Raw genomic sequence first — 19401 nt, forward strand, 5'->3', positions numbered from 1 at the left:
TTTACGCGTATGGGATGTGGAAGGGTCATGATGAATGGTCATGGCACGTGCGTGCTTAGCTGCCTGTCGGGAGCTCTATCATTTTTCTCGGGTCGTTGCCTCCAGCGCTCTCACTATATAACCAACTTTAGGGCGCGCCCACAGCCCGACTTATATCAATCGCACGGCCTTTTCCTTTTCTTCACTTTGGAGGACACGGCGACACGAGAATACGCTGTACACAGTCCTTAATTTGCGCGCCGCCAACTAGAGAAGGCGATCCCAAAAGCGCAAGCCGCGCAAAACCACGATACCCACCGCGACCATGTCGAACGACCAGAAGAACCTCGGGCAGTACAAGTATGCGGCCATGTCAAATTTGGTCTTGCAGGCCGACAGACGCTTGATACACCGTGGGAAGGATGAGCACACCGGCGACCCCGAGTCGCTGGCAGGTCGCATCAACATTAGAGACATGGGCGGACGCACAGCGCGTGACAGCGCAAATGCGCAGGCAACAAAGAAGCTCAAGGGACCTGGCGTCGAGCGCGGAAACCTGAATGAGGGTGGCGATGTTCTTGAGAGAGAGCAGCGCAAGAGGAAACGGGACGATGGCACCAGTGCTTTCGGAGCCACTGCGACAGCCGACTTTAATATCGAAGGCCTCACATACAAACCCCGGACTCCTGCGACGCGCCAGACTTTCGATCTCATCACAACCCTCGTGAGCAGATCTCTCGGCGATGTCGATCCTGCGACTACACGAAGTGCGGCCGATGCGGTTCTCGAATATCTCAAGGATGACACCATGAAGGACTTCGACAAGAAGAAGGAAGTGGACGACCTTCTTGGTACTTCCATGGGCGGAAAGGAATTCAACGAGCTGATGAACCTGGCCAAGAAGATCACCGACTACGATGCGCAAGACGACGAGGAAGGTGACGAAGAAATGGCAGACGGCGATGGCGCTGACAATGGCGACAACCAAGGTGTAGCCGTCGTGTTTGACGATGAAGAGGAGGACGAAGACGGGCCTCAGACGTTCGAAGTGCGAGACGCCGATTCATCGGACGAAGAAGACGAAGCAGAGGCTCCCATAGAGCAGATTGGCGAGGATGAGGACCAGAAAGATGGAGGTTTCGCAGACACCGAAGAGACGATAATACAGGGCGACACGGTTACCTCAGACAGCAAAAACGGCGCAGATCAACTCATACCCGCACACGAGATCGATGCCTACTGGCTGCAACGGCAGATTGGACAGATATACGAGGATGCGCATATCCAACAGGAAAAGACGCAGGAAGCGCTCAAGTTTCTCGCAGGAGTCTCGGAAGATGGCGAGGAGAAGGAGCTGCGTGAAATCGAGAACGACCTGATGGATCTCTTCGACTACGAACATCACGAGCTGGTTGCGAAACTCGTACTCAACCGCGATAGGGTCGTGTGGGTGACAAGGTGGCGAAGGGCTGCTGAAGACAACGACGAGCGAACAGCTGTCGAGCGGGAGATGAGAGCTGCCGGTCAGCAACGGATTCTGCAAGAGCTGCGCGCAAGAGAGACTGGCATCAAGGCTGAAGATGGCGCTGATGCTGGCACTGGAAAGATGAAGTTCAACCTCAAGGATATCAGCCTTCCAGATGCACCAAACGACGTGGAAATGGCCGACGCGAAACCGGAGGGTATCGTGGGCGGCCTGCAACCATCGAGCCGAATGGTAAATCTGGACAACATTGTGTTCGATCAGGGCAACCATCTCATGACGAATGCAAGCGTTAAGCTGCCTCAAGGATCCACGCGCCGCCAGTTCAAGGGCTACGAGGAGATCCACGTCCCTGCGCCGAAAGCGAAGCGCGATCCCAACGAGCCAGCACTGATGCCTACCTCCGAGCTACCAGATTGGGCGCGTCCAGGTTTCGGTAACTCGAAATCGCTCAACCGTATCCAAACGAAGTGCTTCCCGACAGCGTTCAACGATGACGGCAACATGTTGATTTGCGCACCCACTGGTTCTGGAAAGACCAATGTAGCCATGTTGACAATGCTTCGCGAGATTGGCAAGCACCGAAACCCCACGACTGGAGAGATTGCGCTTGACAACTTCAAAATCATCTACATCGCCCCACTGAAGGCTCTTGTGGCTGAACAAGTCGGTAACTTTGGCAAGCGTCTGGAGCCCTACGGCATCAAGGTCTCTGAACTTACTGGTGATCGCCAACTTACCAAGCAGCAAATCGCGGAAACCCAGATCATCGTCACCACCCCTGAGAAGTACGATGTCATCACCCGCAAGGCTACTGATACCAGCTACATCAACCTCGTTCGCCTTATCTGTATTGATGAAATTCATCTTCTCCACGACGACCGTGGTCCGGTCATTGAGAGTATAGTGAGCAGAACTCTGCGACGCAGTGAGCAGACAGGTGACCATGTGCGCATTGTCGGACTGAGTGCCACTCTTCCCAACTACCGCGATGTTGCAAGCTTCCTCCGCATTGACCCAGACAAGGGTCTCTTCCACTTCGACGCTACCTTCCGACCGTGTCCGTTGAAGCAGGAGTTCATTGGTGTTACAGACAAGAAAGCCATCAAGCAGCTGAAGACGATGAACGACGTTTGCTATACCAAGGTTCTGGAACAGGTTGGCGAACATCGCAACCAGATGCTCATCTTCGTGCACTCCCGAAAGGAAACCGCCAAGACTGCGAAGTACATTCGTGACAAGGCACTCGAAGAGGAGTCAATAGGTAAGATTCTTCGGTCAGATGCTGCCAGTCGGGAGATCTTGAGAGAAGAATCTGAGTCGGTTCAAAATGCAGACCTGAAGGACGTCATGCCTTATGGTTTCGGTATCCATCACGCTGGTATGTCGCGAGCGGATCGTACTTCCGTGGAGGATCTGTTCGCCGATGGTTCTATCCAAGTACTCGTGTGCACAGCAACACTGGCTTGGGGTGTCAACTTGCCCGCGCATACCGTCATTATCAAGGGAACGCAGATCTACTCTCCTGAAAAGGGTAGCTGGGTCGAACTCAGCCCTCAGGATGTCCTGCAGATGTTGGGTCGTGCCGGTCGACCTCAATATGATACTTACGGAGAGGGTATCATCATCACCACACAGTCTGAGATTCAGTATTACCTGTCTTTGCTCAACCAGCAATTACCTATTGAATCGCAGCTCATCAGCAAGCTTGCCGATAACCTCAACGCCGAGATTGTTCTCGGTAACGTGCGCAACAGGGACGAAGCGGTGGACTGGCTCGGCTACACGTACCTCTTCGTCCGTATGCTTCGTTCGCCCGCTCTCTACCGAGTTGGACCAGAATACGAAAATGATACTGTGCTGGAGCAAAGACGTGTGGACCTTGTTCACGCCGCTGCACATGTCCTGGAGAAATGCAGTCTCATCAAGTATGACAGGAAAACTGGTGCGCTCAACCCCACGGAGCTTGGAAGAATCGCCTCCCACTACTACATCACCCACAACTCCATGGCGACATACAACATGCATATCCAGCCCGGCATCAGTGCTATCGAGCTATTCCGTGTCTTCGCACTCAGTGAAGAGTTCAAGTACATTCCGGTCCGTCAAGATGAGAAGCTCGAGCTTGCGAAGCTATTAGGGAAGGTCCCGATCCCAGTCAAGGAGAGCTTCGAGGAAGCCCAAGCCAAGATTAACGTCCTTCTCCAAGCTTATATCTCTCGCCTTAAACTGGAAGGGTTGGCGCTGATGGCTGACTTGGTTTACGTCACACAATCCGCTGGACGTATTCTTCGCGCCATCTTTGAGATCTGTCTCAAGAAGGGCTGGTCACAGGTCGCTAAGCTTGCTCTTGACATGTGCAAGATGGCTGAGAAGCGCATGTGGCCGACCATGACACCTCTTCGCCAATTCCCCACGTGTCCCCGCGACATTGTGCAGAAGGCTGAGCGGATCGACGTTGGCTGGTCGAGTTACTTCGGCCTCGATCCGCCAAGCATGGGTGAGCTGTTGGGTATGCCCAAGGCCGGCAAACTTGTCTGTGGTCTGGTGGAGAAGTTCCCGCGCCTCCAGATCGAAGCGACGCCACGACCGGTGACAAGGTCACTACTCCGTCTGGAGCTGACGATCCGACCTGACTTCGTCTGGGACACAGAGTTACACGGAGCCTCAGAAGCGTTCTGGATTCTGGTCGAGGATTGTGACGGCGAGCAAGTGTTGTTCCACGACACCTTCATCCTCCGAAGGGATTACTCCGATGGCGACGCCAACGAACACCTGCTGGAGATGACTGTGCCCATTGATGAGCCCATGCCACCGAACTACTTCATCACCGTTCTCTCCGACCGATGGATGGCATCTGAGACTAAGCTCGCTGTCTCTTTCCAGAAGCTGATTCTGCCAGCGAAATTCCCTGCACACACTCCTGTTCTGGATCTGCAACCTCTGCCTGTTTCTGCCCTGAAAAGGAAGGAATACATGGGCTTGTACGAGAACATTGGTCGCTTCAACAAGGTCCAGACACAGACTTTCAACACCTTGTATACCACAGATGACAATGCTCTTATTGGCGCGTCGGCAGGCATCGGAAAGACTATTTGCGCCGAGTTCGCCATTTTGCGGCACTGGGCTACCAACAACGAAGGTCGCATTGTCTACCTAGCACCGTTCCAAGAGCTCGTCGACAACCAGTACAAGAACTGGAATGAGCGGTTGACCGGTCTTAGTGGAGGAAAGGACGTTGTCAAGCTCACTGGCGAGACAACGGCAGACCTGCGATTGCTTGAGAGGGGTGATCTCATCCTTGCCACTCCTTCCCAGTGGGACTCACTCTCCCGTCAGTGGCAGCGTCGAAAGAACGTGCAGTCTGTCTCTCTACTGATCGCTGACGAGCTGCATATGCTTGGTGGCACGAACGGTCACGTTTACGAGATTGTTGTGTCTCGTATGCAAGCAATGGCAACCCAACTAGAGTCGAAGCTGCGCATCATTGGATTGAGTGTGTCGTTGTCGAACGCACGAGATATTGGCGAATGGATCGGTGCGACCAAGCACACCATCTACAACTTCAGCCCGGCTATTCGAGCAGTACCGCTTGAGTTGAAAATCCAGTCGTTCACGATCCCCCATTTCCCATCCTTGATGATGGCTATGGCGAGACCGACTTACTCTGCGATCACTCAGATGTCTCCCGACAAGCCGGCCATGGTCTTCGTCCCGAACAGGAAGCAAGCCAGAAACTCCGCTGCTGACCTCTTGAACGCTTGCGTAGCTGACGAGGACGAGGATCGCTTCCTTAACGTTGAAGTATCTGAGATTCAACCTATCCTTGAGAAGATCAACGAGCAAGCGCTGGCTACGTCGCTGTCTCATGGTATCGGATACTTCCACGAGGCTCTCAACTCTTTCGACAAGAAGGCTGTTCAGCATCTCTTCAAGGTTGGCGCGATCCAGGTGCTCATCGTATCGCGCGACTCTTGTTGGGAAATCGATAGCGGTGCTCATCTCGTCATTGTTCAAGGCACTCAATTCTACGAGGGCCGCGAACATCGATACGTGGATTACCCCATTAGTGATATTCTGCAGATGTTCGGCAAGGCCGGCAGAGTAGGACTGGACAAGTCAGCGAAGGGTGTGCTTATGCTACCTGCGGTGAAGCGAGAGTACTACAAGAAGTTCCTGAACGAGGCTCTGCCAATTGAAAGTTATCTTCCCGATTACCTTCACGACGCCTTCGTTGCTGAGATCAGCGCCAAGACGATCGAATCAACACAAGAAGCTGTCGACTGGTCAACATACACATACTTCTACCGCCGTTTACTCGCCAACCCCAGCTACTACAACCTCCACGACACGTCCCACGAGGGACTGAGTGCGCACTTGTCCGACATGGTTGAGTCGACCCTGAAGGAGCTGACCGATGCCAACCTCATCGAGCATGACGAAGACGAGGATGCGATCACACCTCTGAACCCGTGCATGATCGCAGCTTACTACAACATCTCGTTCATTACCATGCAGACCTTGATGATGTCGCTCAACGGCAGGACAAGTCTCAAGGGTGTACTGGAGATCATCACAGCTGCCACTGAATTTGAAGACATTCAAATACGGAGGCACGAGGACCACATCCTCCAGCGCATCTATGACCGCGTTCCCTTCAAGATGCAGGAGCCCAACTTCGAGACGCCGCATTTCAAGGCTTTCGTTCTTCTGCAGGCTCACTTCTCGCGCATGCAGCTCCCCATCGACCTGGCCAAGGACCAAGAAGTCGTCCTGCGAAAGGTCCTCAACATCCTCAGCGCAAGTGTCGACGTTCTCTCATCCGAGGCTCATCTCAACGCCATGTCCGCCATGGAACTATCCCAGATGGTCGTCCAAGCCATGTGGCAAAAGGACTCTCCACTCAAGCAAATCCCCCACTTTGACGCCGACACAATCAAGGCCGCCCAAAAGTTCGGCATCAACGACGTCGACGACTTCATCAACGCCATGGACGAGGACGAGAACCCAGACTACAAGAAGCTCATCTCCGCGCTCGACGTCGACCAACGCCAACTCGCCGATATTGCAAACTTCACCAACAACTTCTACCCCAACATCGAAATCGAGCACGAACTCGTCGACCCCGAATCCATCGCTTCCAACTCGCCCGCCCAACTCAAGGTGCGCATCACGCGCAACATCGAAGAAGACGAGGAGCCCAAGATGGAAGTCCACGCGCCGTTCTACCCTGCCGATAAGACGGAGAGCTGGTGGCTCGTTGTAGGTGACCAGAAGGAACACGCGCTACTTGCGATTAAGAAGGTGCCTATTCTAAGGAAGTTGGAGACTGTTCTTGAGTTCACGCTCGAGAAGCCCGGTAGTCATGAGTTGACGTGCTATCTGGTTAGTGATAGCTATCTGGGTGTGGATCAGGCGCCTAGCTTCCAGGTTGAGGCTGCGGAGGGTATGGACGAGGATAGTGAGGAGGAGGACGATGAGTAAGTGGTTTGACTTGCATGGTTGGATTGTATGGGATTGTATCCGGTGTGCATATCCGTCACGCAAAATTGGGTCTGGGCGTGATTGGGCGTTTTGAAGTTGGATTGGCTGTATAGTAGCTTCGTGTTAAATCAACGTTTCTGTTCATAGGCTTGTTCGTCATGCTCGTGCGTCTCTGATGATGGTTTGCTGTCGTACTCTGACGTTGACACGTGCACCACATGAATACCTATGCGACGCCACTTTCAGTCACAACTTCGTTCTTGCCTGCCACGCAGTTTCGGTCTACCCCTTCCTTCCTCCTGAAGCTGTACATGGTTACAACCATCTATTCATCTGTCGTGGAAGACAACCCCATAAGCAGCCCCGAAGTTATCGCTCTCGCAGTCTGTCCATTGTTCACATGATATTTCTGTCTCCGGGCACTTCTCGATATGCTTAATGTACTGAACGGGTTGAATCCAGCAGAAGTGTGCGTCTTGGTCCTCCTTCTGGTCACGTGTTCCTGGTAGATGGTTGTCGCTGGTGTCGAAGCCATATTATACGCGGAAGGACGTTCATGCCTGGAGAAACATTACTGTAATTGCAGAAGTATATGGTGTCTCAAGGTGGGCAAACCAAGGATAGAAAGACCTCAGGCTCCGGCTATCACATGCTTGTGGTGGCTCCAGTATATGTATGCTTAGGAAGAGAGACGTAGCCATCATGTCTACTAGATCTTGGAGGACTCTACTTCGCCTAGCTGATTCGGATATTCTGTGTGGACCTCAACCACCTCTTCAACCTACACTCTCAACTTCCTCAATAACTTCGCTCTAATTCGACTGATCTGAAACTCCTACTTCTTAATCCATACTCTATCAAATTCCACGTTCGTCGAAATGGACAGATTCAAAGGACCACCCACCCTCGTGCTCAACGCCAGTTGCCTCGCAATGTCAGTCTGATACCTCTCTGAAAGTAACGCGCGGCTCGGTGTAAAATGCTAAGTGCCAACAGTGCTCAGCTTAACCAATACCACTCGCCTCTCTTGCGCCTGCCGGCTGAGCTCCGCAACAAGATATTTGACTTAGCCCTAGAAATCAGCGCGAAGAGTTGGCAACATAAGCCAGATATTCACTGGGACCGCCTCCATCTATCCCGTACGTCGCGGCAAATCTTCGCCGAAACCGCACACACTTCGCAATACACATCTACCCTGTTGCGTACGCCACACACTATTGGCATGATGACTGCGGCTTCCCACGACCCAAGCACAAGTTCACGCCGTCTCAAATAAGGGCTATCCTGTGTATCGATCTTGATGGGCGGACCTTTGAAATGTTAGGGCAGGAACACATTGAGTCTGTCCCACACAATCCATACGTTGCGGGGTTTTCCTGCACTGCAAAAGCTGATCATCACGGAACCGCAGTGGTATGTAGAAGATATGGAGTAGTATACATGGGGATTCGGGGATGGAGTGCGAAATCAAGATCTTGTGGTGCATGAGGCGCTGTACAAGGGGTCGTACTGGCGGTACTGGTTGGATGGCATTCATCACGAAGTTTGGGATAAATCTTTCTTGGATGATTTCATCTTGGAAATAGAGTATCATGTGCGCGATGCCGAGCTTTGGTTGCGTTATTCCTGTTCAAGGATGGCATATATTCACAGAAGCCACTCGGAACTTCGAGATAGAAGAAAGTATGTCCATACAACCATACCTACTCTAAACTTGATAGCGAGTCCTCAAGATGTTTTGCATTACCCGCTTCGCCCTTGAACCGCCCGGAAGGTTCGGACCAAACATACCACTCGCAACAGCCTGCTTCTGGAACAACTCACCAGCATCGCGTAGCCGCATCCAACTTTCTCCATCCTCCTGCATAGCAACCACATTCGCACTTCCCAAGGTAGGGTCGTAGAACGGACTATCTGGATCCGTCGAGTTGAGACTGTACTCACTAGGCGGCGGCACACACACCGTCCCTGGTGACGGCAGCTCACCCGTCTGAAAGTACGTATTCACACGACTCAGGATACATGGGTCAGGCGCCGACATGGAGCAATGCCCCGCATGATCGCCAATCATGAGGCTGCTGCCGGGGAACAAACTATGCATATAGCGCCCGCTGCGAAGAGGGGTGACAGGATCCGCGGTATTGCTGATGAAGAGGATAGGATGCGATGTATTGGCGCCCCAAGGACCGTCAAACTTGTAGCTGGCCTTGATCTTCCAAGATGCACATTGCATCAGTAGCATAGACCAGTAGGAACCGAAGTTCGGCGAAACATCATCCATGATTTCCCAGTATGCGGCGAATTCTTCTTTAGTCAGATGGGTTTGATCGATTCCGTCGCTGCATAGGATGGCTGTAGTGGCTACAGGGGAAGCTGGTGGTTCGAGTGGCTTGATGCTATCGACAGGACAGGAAAATACGTGGTTGTAGCGCAAGGATTCGGCGATGTCGTTGATTTCTCTACCGACTCCTTGTTCAATGGCGAACAGACTTGCGGCTATGAAGCCAAACGCGAGGCGCGGCTGGTAGGTAGCGCTGAAGAGAATTAATTTGATGTCGGACCAAGTGAGGAATTCTGGGCCTTGTGCCGAGACGATGGGAAGCGGATTGTGGTATAGCGATGCGATGATGTTTTGTGTGCGCTCTTCGATATCGAGAACGCTGGAGTTTATAGTGGCTAACGGACACTCGCTAGAACCCACGTTGTAGCAGAAGGTGTAAAAAGAGGCCATGGCTTTTTCGACATCTGTAAGACTTCCGTTGCCCAACGAGTGTGTGTAGTCGTACGAGCTCACGACCCCGTCGAGAATGACGCGTCCGACACGGTCGGGGAACATGGACGCAAACGTGGATCCAAGGAAAGTTCCGTAGGAAAACCCCAAGTACTGTAGCTTGCTTTCTCCGGGAACATATCTGGAGCTGTGGCATCCAAGACGCTTGCCAGCTTTCTGCGCAGCCCTTTGAGCGACTTCTTTCGCCACATATTCTGCATGCTTTTCGGTGATCTCCAACATGTCTCTGGCAACGAACGCCGTAGACATGTATTGCTTGATATCCGGCCCCTCCTGTTCCTCTTCAGCAAGCTTACAGGATGCGCCAAAGGCATGTTCCATGGACCAAAGTCTACCAAGAGCTGCATCCGAGCTTCCGACAAGGCCTTCGGTCTCTTCCCTCAAACTCCAAGACCACGAAGAAGGCTGGTTTGGCATGCATCGAGCGACTGGCTCTGTCCAACCGATGCCGCGAGGGTCAAAGCCGATAACGTCAAAGTATCTTGCGGCGACCGAGGGGGCTAGAGTCTCAACATTAGAGTCTATGATCTGTTGTAGCCCTCCTGCTAAGAAGAGCGCAACTGCTGTACCGGATCCTCCAGGACCGCCAGGGTTGAACAAGACCGGGCCACCATAGCGGGGATCATCCACGGATACTCTGGCGGGTAGCTTGACGATAGCAATGCTAACAGTATGATCAGGGTGAGTTCCATTGAAGTAGTCCAGTGGCAGGCTCAGTTTTGCGCATTCAAATTTGCCATGGCACTTGTGGAATTCCAAATGTTTAGTCGGAGTGATCTGGAGCTTGGTCAGTCTTTTATTCGCCAGCAATATGACGGTGCTGAAGCAGCCTCGACAGACTAGTTTGTAGAGAGCTGTCGTTCGCTGATGTTGATACGGTGCTGGGCCTTTGGCTAGAGCGACATGCTGGTGAGCCGGAATGGGTCTTGGTCAGGCCACCAATCACGATCAGATTTTCCAATGAGCCTTTTGATGACGGAGGTTGCCTGTGGTGCTCCGGCATGCTCTCAAGACATCTCCCGGAAGTAGAGTAACCATCTGCTGTGCGACTTGAATCGAGGCTACCATTCGATCTGATAAGATGCGGGCCAGGGTGGCTGCAGAACTACGTGTGCGGTGCGACACTTAGGGAACGCTCTCTCAACATACCTCGGACCACTCAAAAGCAGCATCATGCAACGCAGGCTCAATGTCTAAAAATGATGACAGATCCCAGTTTTTCAATTCAGGGAAGATGGTATCCACTGCCGCGAGGCACACGAGTGTGACGAAAGTCGCAGAGAGCAGCGCACGCCACCGCGTCGGGGTCTGTCCAGGCTTGACCGGCGCCGTCGCATCCTCCAGCCCGTTCCAACTCTTCATGATGTACTTGAAGTCGTTCCAGCCGGCTGAAGAACAAGCAAAATGATTGCGGTGTGAGTATTGGATATCCGCGAGTCTCGATAATAGAGGACGGGTGTGGAGGGGTCGTCAGTCAGCGTGCATCCTCAGCCCAAGATATTCGACGTCGCATCCTGGCTGCCTGACGCCAAAAGTGAAGATCACCTCAGGCAGCAGCAAAGTCATTCGAATATGCGGAAGTGCGTGCGCGAGGACTATACAAACGCAGCACGGAGTGCGCCTGACTCCCCGCAGGCAGGCAGACAGGCAGGCCAGCCATCACTTGCAGAAACCTGCCTTTCTACTCTGCGTTGGTGCTGCAGCTGCAGCAGGTATTGTCGGCGGCTATGTATGCAATATGCAGATGTGGTCACAATGCGCTGCCTTGGCTGCTGAATTTTCCATGTGCACAGAGCGAGACTAGTGCATGCGATTAAGTAATGGGTTAGTTGCCGTCGAGATTACCACATGTGTCGGGTGGTGAGGAGAATTGGCATCGTCACGAACCTGCGTCTCGTCGAGGAATCCGTTAGAGACCGCAGAGCCTCATCGCAACAGCGGTAATGTGATCTCATTGATTCCCAGAAAGAAGGCACCGTTGCGGCCGTCGTACCCGTTTGCGAGGCGGATGTGAGTGAGCATGCTTGCTTTTGGAATGCGGTGTAAGCTGCTTTTTGCTGACATGTCTTCTGGTAGAGTTCAAGGTTACATTGGAACGACACAGCTTTTGGGTAGGTGGCAAGCCACCATGACTACGAAGAGGCCGTAAAGAGAGTGTGCAACAGACGAGAACCCTCATAGCGCGACAAGTACAGAGTAGCAGCACTTCCTGATCCATTGGGTATCTCATCTCTCAGTACCAACCAGCTCTACTGCCATTAAACATGATATGAAACGTCCATGAGAATGATGATGCTCATTCGAGGAGGAGCAGTGTCGGCGAACGTCCAGTATATCTCCATCGTGTAAAGCAAGCTCCAATCCCAGGAGCGTTCTTGCCCTCAACTAGAAAGTTCGCACCTTTGGTCATTTTGAGAGCACAAGACTGTAGGACGTGGTCCGTCGAGGTGTTTACCATTGCTGGCCACCACCTTGACCACCCTCTTGACCACCGTAGCCACCCTGGCCACCGCCCTGACCGCCACCATAGCCGCCGCGAGACTGGTATCCGCCGCCGCCGCCGCCGCCTTGAGAAGGTCCCCAAGAGCCGCCGCCTTGGCCACCGCCGCCGTAGCCTTGTCACTAAGTTAGTTTTCACTGCGGATAGATAGGCAAGATGTTCTTACCACGGTCGCCGCCACCGTAGCCTGGGGGTATAGTTAGTATAGAACCGCGATGGGTAGCATGAGAGAAGCTTACCTCCTCCTTGTCCACCGCCGTAACCTCCACGGTATCCACCACCGCCGCCTCCGTAGCCGCCGCCGCGAGGAGCGCCACCGCCGGCGCGGTCGGAGGCCTTGTCGACGCGAATCCTACGTCCGTCGAATCTGTGACGGTTAGCACAGCCCACTGTTGGAGAAGCATGCGAGAGATATACGTACTCCTCGTTGTTCATGGCCTGCATAGCGGCATCGGCCTCGGTGTCCTGGGCATAGCGAACAAAGCCAAAGCCTCGGCTGCGGCCAGTATCGCGGTCCTTAACCACGACCTGTGACGGCGTGAGCATTGACTCGAGTTTGTCGACGACAGTCGTCGAGTAGCGTGTCACTTACGGCTTCTTCGACTTGACCGAACTCTTCGAACTTCTGACGGAGAGCTTGGTCGTCGGTGTGCCATGCGAGGCCTCTGTAAAGGGTCAGTCGCTGTCGCGGTATGAGAAGGCTGCATACTTACCCAATGAAGAGCTTAGACATGGTGAGAGTGATGTCTGGGTCGAACACTGAACGGTCTCAATACTAGCTCTCGCAACTCAAAACAAGGCGCGCGATACAAAGAAGTTCAAGACAGGTAGTGACAGGAGTTGTAGAGTGAAGGAAAAGTGCAGGAAGGCGAGGAATCCATCGCGGCTTCCCATGCAGGCAGTATGTAGCAACGTGACGGAACGAACATTTGATCTTGTAGCACCAGGCTGTATCGGTGATGATGGCGCAAGCGATTGCTCTGAAGAGTTAGAGGAGGGAGAGTCGGCTGCAGGCTGTCGCAAGAAAGTGATGGCACAGGGTGAGGAGCAGAGATAGTGAAGCGTCTAGGTTGGCGGGGCAAGCGACGATATGAGTACCCCTCCACCAGGTGAAAGAGCGCTAGGCTGCAAGCAAGTAATAGGTTGTGCGCACGGACTGGAGGGCTGAGGGCCCGGTTTATAAGGCGACGTGGATGGCCACGAGCGACGGGGTGCAATCTGTCTCTCCAGCCAGTCGAGCCCGTCGAGCCCGTCGAGCCAGTCAAGCCAAGGGGTCTGGTAGTTCAGACCTGGGCTGCAGGCAGGCAAACGCAACTGGCCCCTCGCAGCTAGCCGGTCCCAATGCCCTGTCTAGGAGCCTGCACCTGACGATGGACAGGGTGCAGATACTGGTTCTGCCATACATGCCGGCTGGCTGGCTCCCTAGTCTGTCCCGTGTCTGTCTGTTCATGCTGGGTATATGCAGCCCACGTTAGCCTAAGACCAGGGAGACCCAATTACAGGGCCGCCGACGAGCCAGAGAAAACGATTTTTTTGATAGGTGCATCGATCCATCGTCCTGCTCAGAGTGCCAGCATGAGTGCGGAGACGTCATTGGGTCATTGCGAAATACGTGCATGGACAAGCCTGCGGATAGACAGATTGCGTGCTCGAGACAGCAGCGATCTGCGCCCGTGGCTACAGCGAAACTATCGAGCTGTGACGAAAAGTCCAACGGCGGACAGGTATTGGACAGAAGATGGTGGTTCAAAGAAGCTTATCAAGGTCGCCATCCTTAGTCTGACGGTGTGGGGATCGGGCCTGACTACTGTAAACTTCCAGGCCCTCTGCGTCCCGAATTGGCTCGTGCGCACGACGTCAAGATGTAGCAAGCTGGGCGTGCTTAACGCGACGACTGCTCGCACTTATACGACCGAAGCCCATTGCGCTGAGGCAGGTCGCAATATTTCGTCAGCCATAGATTGTACACAGTCGTCACCGTCGGCATCAGAAAGCGGGCAAGCTGGCAGCGCTAACCGAGATATACCGAGGCAGCGCGGACTAATTCAATCCATCTGTGTTCATTCTGCGTGTATTCTGCGTATCTCCAAGGCAGTCGGCGACGAGAAGGCATCGCAGTCAGTTCCCTGCAATAGCGGCACAGCGCATGCGGCAGCACGACGCACGATGCCAAGATGTACCGCTCTCGGGGACCGATTCTATGACAATACCATTCATCCAATGATATCAGGACTCTGCAGCCCAGATTGAAGCAAGGAGGAGTGAAGATGGCCATTTTCGCTTCGTTTTCGCATACTGAAGTTTGAGAAATTGACGGCGCACCGGCGTCATCAGTGCATCGTGCCTTCCTCCAGCAGTGCAGTGGCTTCGGCAAGACCGGCAGCCTCACAATGGCAACACCCATTGTACCTGTCATGTCCTCTATTTGACCGTCTCGAATAGTCACAATGTGCCAGACGAGACTTTGCCACCGTCAATGTCTCCCAAGCTACCGTCACACAACTGAGCGACTATCGCGACGATCTGCTCATCCACACCATATCCTTACATCATTGAGACCCCTCCAGGATATCAGACCCACCAGACCTGCGAGGCGATCCAGGCTTCGTTAATGGCACGGCTCGTCTTGGACGCAGGACAGCATGGACATACGGAAGTGGCTAGATGATACAGTGCAGCCGGAAGCACCGCGCGAGTCCAATAACCTTCACCAGGCTGCAGAACCTGCTAAACGGAAGCGTCGCCACAGATCAGACAGCTCAATTCTCGACCCTCGTCCGCCTGCATCCTCTCCGCATGAGTCAGTGGACGATAGTGCTGACGAGGCGCTCCAGGCGACATGTAGCGACAGCTCTAGCAGCAGCCGATATGCGCGCAAACCTCGAAGAAAGACGCGTCCAGAGCGGTATGAACCACAGCATGCGCCAGGCCCCCATGCGCATCGCGACCGTAGAGGCGGATCAAAGAAAACGCGCAGCAAGCCTCGACGCAAGAAGGGCGAGAAGCCACCTGTTGTCATGCAGACCTTCCAAGCCAAGAACGTATCCGGGGATCGCCTGACTGTAAGATGTCTATGCGGTCGTCTGGAGCGTACAGTATGGTGTTGACGATTGGACTAGTTGAAGCCACGGGAGCAGCTAGGCCTCTTCAACAAGGGACGGACGTCTACTGCATTCATGGGCCGCGGGTGTGAGTGATCCATTCCCTTCCTATAGCCTGAATGATGTCGTCCTGTACGTCTTTCCTGCAGTACCCCCGCTGACATGTCGCAGTACCCGATCTAGTTTTCTCGGAGATGAAATTCTTGCAGAAGCACAAGGACGAACCAGAGCTTGTCCTTCGAACCGAACCGTCCAAGAAGAAACGCAAGAAGGACAATGAGCAGATAAAGGAAGGAGAGATCTCCGCTTTCTTTACCTCAGCACGACCGGCATTATTCGAGAAGAACACAAACACCCTACCGCAGCCTCCCGCACCAAAGACTAAGCGGCGTCGCCATGATCGATCCTCGGTAGATGAAGTTGCTATACCTATAGTTGAGGCTACAGTCCAAGCCCCATATCTTGGTTTCGGGAGTAGAGGCCCTCGCCACGAAAGTGATAGCTACATTTCCTGGTCAGAGTCAATCCAAGCACCTAGCACAGCGCCAGCACGCCCGCACAAATTTCGCATCCGTCCCAGTTCGCACGATGTAGACTTTCATGATGAGAGTGAATCCAGACGAGTAAAAGAGAATGAGCCCTTCAAGGTACCAGCTCGACCTCCTCCTATGACAAAACGAAGAGTCGATAGCTCGTCTGTCGATCACTTCAGGGTTTCGTCTTTGGCTCCATCACATAGTAGAGCTTCGAGATCACAGTCTTATCCTCAGCACACCTCGTCTCCGCGACGACCGAATCTCGTCGATCGATCTACGAACCCACGAGCGACTGATAATGTCTACTCACCGTCGTCAATGCCACCTTCTAGGCCTAAGCATGTTATTGGAACCCACCGTACTCGACTACCCAGCTCCTCGAAAATAGATCGATCAGACTCGACTCCAGTCTCAGGAATGACTGCTTCATCCGGGCATCGACAGGAGAACCAGAATAGGGAATACAGTCCTGCTGGAGAACGAAGGATACCGACGTCTTCTGACTTGGGAGTGGTTTTGCGGCATTGCAACGATACGTTTCATGAACGACGTCTGGCCACAGGGTCACGTAGAAGGCATACCGAGGAGACGCAACCATCATACCTACAGTCGACCATGCGGCAGAATACGAGGGACATGCATCATGCAGCTCATCGGGGTCCCAATGTACACTTTGCGGATCAGTCTCACCATAGACAGGTGATGCTAAATTTTTGCTGGCCCGAGCATCTATGAACAACAAGCACAGCGTCAGCGTTCTCATACGCAATGGGAGCTCGATGAAGGCCTTCTCCAGAGTCCATTTCCTTCCGAGGAAAACTACCTGGACCAAGATGATCAGACGGGATATGACGACGAAATGGAGCATGATACCGAGAACTGGGGAGAGGTTTCAGAAGAGCCCCCGCCGCACAGTCTTGATGACATTCCGGTCATGTGCGATAACCATGAAGCTTATGCCGAAACCGAGGCTGAACTTGTCCAAGACTCTAGACCAGGAAATGATACCGTAGCTCCTGGATTCTGGCGGCCAAATAAGCTGTACTGATGTTGAGGTGGGTGGGTAGCAGCCACATAGCGCGTTAGCGGCAACTTTGTTTTCTTTTTGTGATTAGGAAGGTCCTAAACCACCGAGACATGAAATCTGCAATTGTCCTGAGAAGCTCAAATGAAATGGGAAGACATGCGATGGTAATCTGATGCATGGCAGTTTGAAGAAGAAGCTCAGAAATCGATAGCGACAAGCTGCCTCGGTGTCCGTGCACAAAAAGTTGGAGCTTCCGGTCTCCGCTCCCGTACCTTGCGGATGTTTTTTGATCCTCGGTCTGGGCTTCGCATGAGAGGAGAAACGGCTGTGCTTCCATCTGGTAGTTTACTAAACGGATTTCATCTGCATGCTCATCCATCAATCGTTGTTGCGGCTCTGTCCCGCCCAGAGATTGATCACCCGGTCGAAGCTTCCCTTCCTCACTGCGACGGCTGTCCCATGCAGACAGTCGGCGGTGACGTTCGTCACAGTGGCGCCTTCCCAACACAGCTCCCCGCCTGCGAGCCCCACTAGTAGACCCCTCAACGACAAAATCAACTCTAGGGCTCGTCTACTTGCAGGCCATCTCAACTCCACAGCTTCTTCTACCACAACCATCCGTACAGCTGCCACGAAGAGCCCATCAACCATGTCTTACACCACCCGCAAGGTTGGCGCCGCCAACACCCTTGAGCACCGCGTCTACATCGAGAAGGACGGCCAGCTCGTCTCGCCATGGCACGACATCCCGCTCTACGCCAACGAGCAGCAGACCATCCTCAACATGGTCGTTGAGGTGCCCCGCTGGACCAACGCGAAGATGGAGGTGCGTTGACCCCAATTGGCTGCGCCCTGGCGTGTGTACGGCTCCGCGAAACGAAAGATGCTGACTGTCGCTATAGATCTCCAAGGAGGAGCAGCTCAACCCCATCAAGCAGGACACCAAGAAGGGCAAGCTCCGCTTCGTCAGGAACTGCTTCCCCCACAAGGGCTACCTATGGAACTACGGCGCCTTCCCTCAGGTACGCTGACGCGACCCCGATATCGGACAATACACAAATGCTGATGCTGTGCAGACTTGGGAGGACCCCAATGTTGTCCACCAGGAGACCAAGGCCAAGGGTGACAACGACCCATTGGACGTCTGCGAGATTGGCGAGCTTGTCGCCAAGCCCGGTGAGGTGATCCAGGTCAAGGTCCTCGGTGTCATGGCTCTGCTCGACGAGGGCGAGACCGACTGGAAGATCATGGTCATCAACGTCAACGACCCGTTGGCCCCCAAGCTCAACGACGTAGAGGACGTCGAGCGCCACCTGCCCGGTCTTCTCCGCGCCACAAACGAGTGGTTCCGCATCTACAAGATCCCAGACGGCAAGCCCGAGAACCAGTTCGCCTTCTCCGGCGAGTGCAAGAACAAGAAGTACGCCATGGACATTGTCCGCGAGTGTGCTGAGGCCTGGGAGAAGCTTGTCACTGGCAAGACCCCCAAGGACGAGATCAGCCTGTGAGTAGTGCGCAACCTACCCTGAATGATTTATACTGACGAAGCTCTAGCACCAACACCACCGTCTCGCACTCTCCCGACCGCACCGATGCCAGCTCGCTCAACGTTCCCCAGGGTGAGAACAAGGCACCTGCACCCATCGATGGCAGCATCGACAAGTGGTTCTACATCTCCGGTGCCCCATCCAACTAAATCTAGCGGGAGCCATGATGATGACAAAAGTCTGGATATCATTGGAGCCTAGGAATGATTGTAGACGATAGATAAACGTGCATGATTAACGCCGACCAACGACGGTATATGGACCTATGAGGAATATCATCAATGCCTTGTCTCAGCCCAACCCAGAAAACTGCCGTGACGCCGACCGATGCTCTGTGTCTTGATACATATGTACATTCATGTCTTGATGCTGAACCCTCAATTGCCTGCCAACTCATCTTTACGAGCCAATGACCGTGAATGTCTATCCACTTCCTCGACGACTTGTGTTATGCGCATGTTGCTGAGGTCGAGGTTCATCTCCTTGCCATCCTCTACGCGATTATTAGCTTTTGCCCGAGGTGCACCGAAAGTGTACGTACTGAACTTGACGCCCAAACTAGCAGGCTCTTTGCTGTCTCGTGGCAGCATCTTGGACTCGATCTTCATGCCATCTGCACGTGCATTCGGTGGTATTAACGAGAGGAAGAGGCGGGCGGGTTTGGAGCGCGGGGAGAAGGGATTGAAAGTGACGCGGACGTCTGTCAGGAATCTGGTGATCATTGCGGCGGCGGAGGACAGGGGAATCGGCGATGCAGACTATGGCTTGTTAGAGAATACGCAAGATGGACAGATGCGACAACATACCAATAGGCGGTGATGCGGGAATGCGCTGCAATTGACGTCCTACGCTCGTCGCAACCTCTTCGCGATATGTCTGTGCTCAAGATTCTCTGCGGGCCACGCTACAGCTAGCCGTCCAAACATGTTGCGCTCTTCCACCCCGCCAAACGG

General features: G+C 53.6%; 7 protein-coding genes across 7 annotated transcripts; 4 read left to right on the plus strand and 3 right to left on the minus strand.

Annotated features, from left to right (window-relative positions):
- The first annotated feature begins 119 nt into the window (after nt 1–119).
- BKA58DRAFT_378556 (pre-mRNA splicing factor) lies at nt 120–7090 on the plus strand. Its single transcript, XM_046169710.1, has one exon. The coding sequence runs from the start codon at nt 305–307 to the stop codon at nt 6944–6946; it is 6642 nt and encodes a 2213-aa protein (XP_046029885.1). The 5' UTR covers nt 120–304; the 3' UTR covers nt 6947–7090.
- A 734-nt stretch (nt 7091–7824) lies between these two features.
- On the plus strand, nt 7825–8222 carry BKA58DRAFT_453270 (uncharacterized protein; the record flags this gene model as incomplete). Its single annotated transcript, XM_046174461.1, has 2 exons — nt 7825–7880; nt 7943–8222. 2 exons carry the CDS (start codon nt 7825–7827, stop codon nt 8220–8222), a joined length of 336 nt encoding a protein of 111 aa, XP_046029886.1.
- Nucleotides 8223–8506: 284 nt separating this feature from the next.
- BKA58DRAFT_378557 (TAP-like protein-domain-containing protein) lies at nt 8507–11585 on the minus strand. Its single transcript, XM_046169711.1, has 2 exons — nt 10887–11585; nt 8507–10514 (listed from the first exon to the last, which is right to left on the minus strand). Exons 1-2 carry the CDS (start codon nt 11097–11099, stop codon nt 8655–8657), a joined length of 2073 nt encoding a protein of 690 aa, XP_046029887.1. The 5' UTR covers nt 11100–11585; the 3' UTR covers nt 8507–8654.
- A 603-nt stretch (nt 11586–12188) lies between these two features.
- Nucleotides 12189–12970, minus strand: BKA58DRAFT_399037 (uncharacterized protein; the record flags this gene model as incomplete). The annotated part of the gene is made up of 6 exons (XM_046171524.1): nt 12189–12352; nt 12404–12424; nt 12477–12604; nt 12659–12765; nt 12830–12902; nt 12951–12970. 6 exons carry the CDS (start codon nt 12968–12970, stop codon nt 12189–12191), a joined length of 513 nt encoding a protein of 170 aa, XP_046029888.1.
- Nucleotides 12971–14526: 1556 nt separating this feature from the next.
- Nucleotides 14527–16922, plus strand: BKA58DRAFT_453277 (uncharacterized protein; the record flags this gene model as incomplete). Its single annotated transcript, XM_046174462.1, has 4 exons — nt 14527–15299; nt 15357–15426; nt 15510–16573; nt 16623–16922. The coding sequence occupies exons 1-4, from the start codon at nt 14880–14882 to the stop codon at nt 16920–16922; spliced, it is 1854 nt and encodes a 617-aa protein (XP_046029889.1). The 5' UTR covers nt 14527–14879.
- Nucleotides 16923–17169: 247 nt separating this feature from the next.
- On the plus strand, nt 17170–18686 carry BKA58DRAFT_109110 (inorganic pyrophosphatase). Its single transcript, XM_046163881.1, has 4 exons — nt 17170–17727; nt 17804–17923; nt 17978–18405; nt 18456–18686. Exons 1-4 carry the CDS (start codon nt 17269–17271, stop codon nt 18595–18597), a joined length of 1149 nt encoding a protein of 382 aa, XP_046029890.1. The 5' UTR covers nt 17170–17268; the 3' UTR covers nt 18598–18686.
- On the minus strand, nt 18667–19341 carry BKA58DRAFT_109113 (39S ribosomal protein L53/MRP-L53-domain-containing protein). Its single transcript, XM_046163882.1, has 3 exons — nt 19255–19341; nt 18990–19206; nt 18667–18941 (listed from the first exon to the last, which is right to left on the minus strand). Exons 2-3 carry the CDS (start codon nt 19168–19170, stop codon nt 18826–18828), a joined length of 297 nt encoding a protein of 98 aa, XP_046029891.1. The 5' UTR covers nt 19171–19206; nt 19255–19341; the 3' UTR covers nt 18667–18825.
- Nucleotides 19342–19401: the final 60 nt, after the last annotated feature.

The sequence above is a fragment of the Alternaria rosae genome (assembly GCF_020736505.1).
Source record: "Alternaria rosae strain MPI-PUGE-AT-0040 chromosome Unknown BKA58scaffold_2, whole genome shotgun sequence".
NCBI lineage: Eukaryota > Fungi > Ascomycota > Dothideomycetes > Pleosporales > Pleosporaceae > Alternaria > Alternaria rosae.

Coding starts and splice junctions, on each gene's coding strand:
- BKA58DRAFT_378556 (XM_046169710.1), top strand. CDS start 305: ATGTCGAACGACCAGAAGAACCTCGGGCAGTACAAGTATGCGGCCATG.
- BKA58DRAFT_378557 (XM_046169711.1), bottom strand. CDS start 11,099: ATGAAGAGTTGGAACGGGCTGGAGGATGCGACGGCGCCGGTCAAGCCT. Junction 10,515..10,886: donor CTGCTTTTGAGTGGTCCGAG/GTATGTTGAGAG, acceptor ACCAAGCTCCAG/ATCACTCCGACTAAACATTT.
- BKA58DRAFT_109110 (XM_046163881.1), top strand. CDS start 17,269: ATGCTCATCCATCAATCGTTGTTGCGGCTCTGTCCCGCCCAGAGATTG. Junction 17,728..17,803: donor GGACCAACGCGAAGATGGAG/GTGCGTTGACCC, acceptor CTGTCGCTATAG/ATCTCCAAGGAGGAGCAGCT. Junction 17,924..17,977: donor ACTACGGCGCCTTCCCTCAG/GTACGCTGACGC, acceptor GATGCTGTGCAG/ACTTGGGAGGACCCCAATGT.
- BKA58DRAFT_109113 (XM_046163882.1), bottom strand. CDS start 19,170: ATGATCACCAGATTCCTGACAGACGTCCGCGTCACTTTCAATCCCTTC. Junction 18,942..18,989: donor TAGTTTGGGCGTCAAGTTCA/GTACGTACACTT, acceptor ATAATCGCGTAG/AGGATGGCAAGGAGATGAAC.